Below are 6,892 nucleotides of genomic sequence, written 5' to 3' on the forward strand. Positions count from 1 at the left end.
AGTGGGTCGCCGGTGGACTCTCTTCCGTGGAGGGCTCTGGGGGCCGTGGGCGCGCCGCCGTCCCCCTCTCCCGCCCCAGGCCCCAGTGAGCCTTCAGTTCTGGGGTCGCTGCAAGGAAATTTAGGTTTCTCCCTGCTTTTTTATAAAAGTTACTTTTACTTTTGTGTGCACTTTGCAAGTGTTTGGGGTTTTTTTCCTTCTGGTGTTTAATAATCTGGCAGTTGTTAGACTACACAACATCAATTTTGAAAATCCACTTTCAGAATCTTGCAGTAATAACGCCTCTAAAGTGTGTCTGTTGTATATTACAATTAGACCGTTCTGAAAACAAAATTGACTCTTTCTACTACTGGGGCTTCATTATTAAAGTTCACCATCTACCTTTGGGGTTGCTTTCCATGTGTTTTCATGGCAAGGACAACTTTTGGGTTTTTTTCTCATTCATGCAGGGATCAAAGCTGGAAATACCTCTGTGGCTTGCTAAAGGTCTGCATGACAGCAAAAGAAGAATCATTTCTGTGGAACTGCCCAAGATTTACAAGGAAGCCTGGAGGACAGTGTTCAGCGCTGATGCCAATGTGGTTGATCTGCATAAAATGGGGCCATACTACTATGGATTTGGCTCCCAGCTCCTGAATTTTGACAATCCGGAGAATCCTGAGATAGCTCAGACTATCCTGCAGGCAAGTATCTGAACTGTGTCTTAAAATAAGGTTTTTCCATCATCCTCTTGCTTGTAGCTGCTCAGCAGTCTCCAGGAAAAGTACCCTGTTTTAATCCAAATGAATTCTGGATTGAATATGAATTTCTAGTCAGGCTGTAGGATGACCCTTTTGGCCACCGCATGATCTAGCGGTAGAAGCCTCAAGAATGCGTCCAGGAGTGTCATTTTAACTTGGAGTTTCTACACTGTAAATACAGTATTCTGTAAAATTGGACTAGAGGAGACGGTAAGATGATTTAATTGCACCTGTGCTGCAAGGCAGAATTAATTCACCCTGTATTATTTCTATTTTTCTACCCTGTTTTTAAAGCTCTGTAATGATGAGACTTCACACTGCTGTGGGCAATCTGTTTCAGTGCTTTGCTATCCCAATCTTAGAAGGTTTCCTGTGGTACCTAAATTAAAGCTCCTTTGCAGCAGCACAAGCTTCGTTCTGTTTTTCTGGTACAAAGTAAACGTTGAGGATGGACTGCTGTCTTCCTTCCAGCAGCAGTCCAATTCATCTGGCATCTCTGGGTCATGCCTTCTAACCTCCGATTGTTCTGCCTGTGCGCTGCTGGTACCTTTTTGGTTGATCTGCATCCACTGTGATACAGCAGCATATAGTCTTGTGCTCAGGACTCGTGCTGATGAATCAGCAACACTGCTTTCTGAATTTTGCTCATCATGGTGCAGCATCTTGTTTTCCACAAGAGTGACGTTTCCTTTCCTCCCACTGTAAGGCCTAGCATCCTGCTGTAGTAGGAGAGTAGGCTGGTCTCTCCAGGTTTGTTCTTGCATGTCTGTGTTGCCTGGTACTCTTCCCCCTATTATCTTGCAGAAGCTTATGTATAGTTTATTTGTTCCAGTGTGTTTCCAGGAATTGATACTGGTGGATTTATAATTCCCTGGCTCTTCCTTCTTCTCCATCTCCACTTTCATTCCTTTAAAAAAGACAAGAGAACATTTTTGCCAGTTTCCGGACTTCTGTGCTCCTTGAGCTTTTAAAGATAACCACTAACAGCTCTGAGACCCCTTCAGCCAACTCTCTAAGTAGTCTGGGATGATTGCTATTGGCCTTTTTACTTATTTTTTTTTCTTTCTCTATTTAAATGAAGGCTGATGAAGAGAGGCTTTAAAGTACTGCTGCTTTCTTGGAGTTGTCCACTGAAAGCTTGTTTCTGTGCTGGGAAGGTGACCACACCTTTCCTTATCTTTTCTCTTTCTGCCAAATGACATTTTAGGAAAAAAGCCACTCTTTATTAGAAGCTAACAACAGGGGAGTTGTGCTCACTTAAAAATAAACAAAACACACAAAAAAATGCCTTCTCCCAAATATTCAGGAGCTATAAATGCAAAGTATAAGTATTCAGTGACAAAGCCAAAATGAGGGTTAATTAATTTATAATATATTTATTCTATAACTAAATCACTAAAATACTACAGTTCTGATGATTCTAAAATCAGCCTCTGAAATAACAGTTTTCAAAGAGTTTTGACCCTTTTTCTATTCCCAGAAGCAACGTTAAGGAGAGAAATAAAAATCTTTAAATATCTCTCATTGCTTAGCTTTTTAAAATGTTATTTATTAGTTGTAGGTTTGGGTTTTTTTTGACTTTTTTTCCACTTTTTAAGTATTTTTCTAGCATACTGAGTGCTTTGCAGTGGCGGGTTGTGGTTAAATATCCACAGCTGCAGCTTGTAGGTTCCTACAGCAGCTGCTGCGGCACGAGGTTGATTCCACCCGCTCTAAAGCAACAGTCGCTTGTGAAGCGAGATGGAGTAGATGGTAGTTGTGTTATACTCTGTGGTCTGCTCAGGCCTGTCAATAGGAAGCAGCCAGAATCTAATTCCATGCTCGCTTCCCATCCCATGTATCAGTCACTTGCTCTCTCAGCTCAGGCAGGAAATGGTTTGTTGTTGTATCCAAGCTTAATAGGTGCCACACTGTTTGCAGACCCATGACTAGTTGTGAACTGGAACCTACACCTCTGTCTTGAAGGCTCAGGCTCCTAGCATTTGAGTTGAAGAAGCCTCTGTGTTACCTGTCAGTAATTCTGCTTCTTTTCTTTAGACATTTATTAACCGTTTTCGCCGCATCATGGACTCCTCTCAGAACGCCTATAACGAAGACACATCAGCACTGGTGGCTCGGCTGGATGAACTGGAGCGAGCTTTATTTCAAGCTGGCCAGAAAGGACTGAATGACTTCCAGTGTTGGGAGAAGGGACAGGCTTCTCAAATCACAGCCTCCAATCTGGTACAGAATTATGGGAAAAGAAAGTTCGCAGATGTAGATGGTTAAAAGCCTGAAGAAAATGCAGCTGCAGTGGGGAACACTATTTACAGTCTGTCTGTCACAGAAGAGATGGATCAGCTTTGGGGAAGGACAGGCTCCCTGTTCATTAATGGGAATTCTTCTTTTTAACATCTTCAGATGATACCAGTGCAAATATTTAAGGCAGACGGCAAGGCTATGAAAAATGGATCACGTCACTGCGTAGCTTTACAGCTTACTCGTACCACTCCTGAGGATTTGCAGTTCAAGTGTTTGCTAGGTGGCTGAAAGGGTATGAGAGGATTTTCTAAAAGGATAATTAATATTTATTATTCTTTATCTTCAAAATTACTATTTACGGTATGGAATCTGTTTGGAAAAAGGTGTAATTCTATGTAATTCATCCTGCCCTTTCCATTCCAACATCCTGGGAACAGCTGTTTCCAGAGTCCCTATTCTTTGGAGAGCCCCAGTGATGAGGAAAAAAAAATGTGCTTGTAGAGCTCTGTTCCTGTGGTCATCAGGATGGCTGTCCTCTGGAAGCACGTATTAGACGTCTTACAGGTGCTTCTGAGCATCAGTAGAAGGTGGACCATGCAGAGTACTGAAGTGGAGGAGCCAGGTTGTAATGGCACTGAGCGCTTCCTCGTCTGTGGGAATCACAGGGAGGTGATGGCAAGATCCAGATCTTGGAGGGAGTTGTTACTGGACTTGCAGATGCACCTGGATATTGCGTACTTGAAACCAGAAACCTCACGTGCAAGGAGTGCGTGGGCGTTCCTTGGCCAGAGGAGTGAAAGCTCTGCCTCTGGACGTGATGAGAAGGGACAGCGTGCTGGCTTCGCACACTGCACAGGACCAGCGTCCTGCCACGGGAGACTTAAGTGGAATCTGTGCCTGACAAAAGTATTTCACGTACGTGCAAGGTCTAATGCTGCTGCACTTCATGACTTCGTGGCTCATAATCTATGCATGTTCATGAAGCGTTTGTCTGTCGTCCATTTCTGGATTTTTAGGTTGAATAAATATTTTGTATGGGGACACTGATAATGTAAAATGTCTATTAATTGCCCCACAGCAGAAAAATTAGTCACAGATTGGGAGGTGCAGGTCTCTGCGAGAGCGTGGCCATGGTAGATAATGGAGGTGATTCCGTGTTACCTGGATGATGTGGGGTGGTGGGAATTGGCTCTGTCTCTACTCGTACCTTGCTTCTCTGAGCACTGTAGCATAGACTTCGTGTAGAGTATCAAAGCTGTGTTCAGGGCTTCAGCTGCCAGAGGAGCAAGTTTAAGTCCATCTGTGATGAGAAACATCTTTGAGTTGAAAGCATTATTTTAATGAGATGGTGGCTTTGAGATCTGGCTGGTTTATAACTAAAATCACTAGTTCATCAATTTCTGGACTGGTTTTGGTGACTATGCAGACTCATTCTCCTACATTTGTAAGAACATTTTTCTTGTCTCCTGCTGAGTGCCAAATCCAAGCAGGCAGTTGCTCATTTGCCAACATTTTGTGCAGCTACTTTCAGAGTGGGGAGAAAAAAATCCCTGAAGTAGTCCTCAGTGAGAGTAGCCTTTTTCTAAGTAGGCAATGTCACTTTTAGTAACCCTGAGTGTTTAGGAATAAACCCCATAAGACCCTTAAAAATCTGATCCTGTAATTTTAAATTACAGTATTTGGTTATTTTAAATTACAGTATTTGATAATATGGGTTTTTTCTCTTTGTTTTGCTGGCTGGAATGCATTTTTTCTGTCCAGAAATAGAACAAAAGAGCGATCTGTACTTTTTATGAACACCAACCATCTTTTATGATTGCACTGCAGCAAGCTGTAAGTTAGAGGAGTTTGAACTTGTGTGTTTTCAGAATGGCATGATAAATTTTCATTCCAGAACCATACAGAAGAGATCTGAAAAGGACTTTTAAGTGTCATTTCTCTGCATGTGTCTCAGCTTTTTAGCTGGAGGATTACTGATGTTTATTGCAAAGCAGTCCGTAGAAGCCTTTTACAGTTTTGCCATGATGGTTTTCATGGCAATCAAGTAAAAATAGGTGGAATTTGAGATGCTGAATCGTTTTGTGTTCACAGAAGATTATTTGTTTGGGTTTTAATGGCCTGTGTTTGAAAACAGGTATGAGCTGACCCGGCCTAATCCTTCTCCTGAAGCGAGGAGTTGGACCTGACGATCCTTATGGGTCCCTTCCAACTTGACATACTCCATGATTAACCCCATCTAACCCATCTCAGGATGAGGTTTGTCCAGCCAGGCCTTTAGCAGTCGCCTCTGCAGGAGAACTACAGCCTCCCTAGATAGTGAACAGCTTTGGAGCTGCACATTCACTGACACAGCAGAAGACTTGGTCAGTCGAGCTTCCCGGTGAATCCCTGTTGGAGTGATTAGTGAAACTGAACAATTTTTCTCACCTAAGTGTCCCCTAAACTCTTGGCTGCTCTTTTTATCTCTTCTATTTATTTTTTTTTTTAAGCAGGTGAGGCAGCTGTGGAGGTTTGACACCCAGTTCTATACAAACAGCTCTGCAACTAGCACACACATACTTTCTCACCTCTAAATTACCCTTTCACAAAGCGTTCCAGTTTCTTGGTCTCCTTTGCTCTAAACAATGTCTTAGTTTGTCCTCTGGCACTGATTTATTTTTGGTCAGCAGAATGAAGAGGTTGGTTGCATTTGCCAGCAGGAAGCAAGGGGTGGGTCATTCAGATCAACAATAACCAGGAGGGGCAGCAGCAAGGAATGCTGTGAGAACTGACATTCTGTAGCACCATGTATTACTTTTATGAGAGAAACAGTGAACTGAGTTAGGAGCGTGAGCCTTTCTGATCTTGATCTGTGATTTTTCTACCCATTTTTTGGTGACTAGCTATTACAACAGCTTCATTCAAAATTTCAGTTGAACCAGTGGCTTAACAGAGATGTGATGTAATTCAGTAGAGGCACAGTGGGAGTGCTTTCTTCACACAGAGCTGCTTCTGTCCCCACATGTGCTTTTTATAAAACACATTGTCTGATAGCACAGCATATGGCTCAGGGGTTCATGGTTTTATTTTTTCATCTAGCTCTGCCTCTGCCTGGCAGGAGGCAACTCAAAGCTCTCCCTTGCCTGAGGTTTTTTTGGACAAATGAAGGTAACGACACTCCTTTATTCAGAGTGTTTTGCCCTCTGGGTTGTAGGCAGCCTCTTGTTACACTTACCTGTCAGGCAGATTTTCCCAGCTGTGCTGCATCTGCCGGAGCTCGGGTACTTGATAACTGCTTGTCAGAGCTGAAAGATTCCCCTTTCAGACACCGCTCTGGTTTCCTTGATCAGTCCCATTAAACCCTTGCTGCTGAGCCTCTTCGAGATCGCCACACATCTGAGAACACAAAAAGAAGGTAAGTTTTCCCTGCTTTCCACCCTTCTCTCCTACCTGACCTTGGCCCTGCAGAATGTGCCTGAGCGTGCAGCTCTAAGCCCACGTTTCTCTCTCTTCCTGGTCTTGCCTGCTCAGAAGCGCTTTCGCTAGAGTTCACGGCAGCCCAAGCACTAAATGCTGAGCAGAATTATCAGTGGGACTTTGTGCAAGAAGCGATGGCAGGCGAACAGATGGCCTTGGTTTTAGCGTGTCGCAGGAGTGAGCGACGGGGAGGCCATGCACACCTCCACTTACATCTGATGGGTTTGCTTTGTGAGACCGGCTTCGGGCGCCAAACTGGTGGGTGTAACGTGCTTTTGTGCTGACAAGGCAGTGGGATTCAAGTCTGGGGTGAGCAGATGCTGCTTTTGAAAGGAGTTGTGCCAGTTTGGGCTTCCCTTGGAAGTGTCTCCTGGGTGGTGACCGTCTGGGTACTTGCCTTGAGTTGCATCTTCCAACACCGTGTTGCTGACGGAGAGCTGCTTCTTACAGCTGGC

At 43.9% G+C, this 6,892-nt stretch overlaps 1 protein-coding gene across 1 annotated transcript; it reads left to right on the forward strand.

Annotated features, from left to right (window-relative positions):
* The first annotated feature begins 443 nt into the window (after positions 1-443).
* GINS3 (GINS complex subunit 3 (Psf3 homolog)) lies at positions 444-3,008 on the forward strand. Its single transcript, XM_010157907.1, has 2 exons — positions 444-683; positions 2,778-3,008. Exons 1-2 carry the CDS (start codon positions 444-446, stop codon positions 3,006-3,008), a joined length of 471 nt encoding a protein of 156 aa, XP_010156209.1.
* The last annotated feature ends 3,884 nt before the right edge of the window (positions 3,009-6,892 follow it).

Source organism: Eurypyga helias, unplaced genomic scaffold (genome assembly GCF_000690775.1).
Source record: "Eurypyga helias isolate BGI_N326 unplaced genomic scaffold, ASM69077v1 scaffold22050, whole genome shotgun sequence".
Classification (NCBI taxonomy): Eukaryota; Metazoa; Chordata; class Aves; order Eurypygiformes; family Eurypygidae; genus Eurypyga; species Eurypyga helias.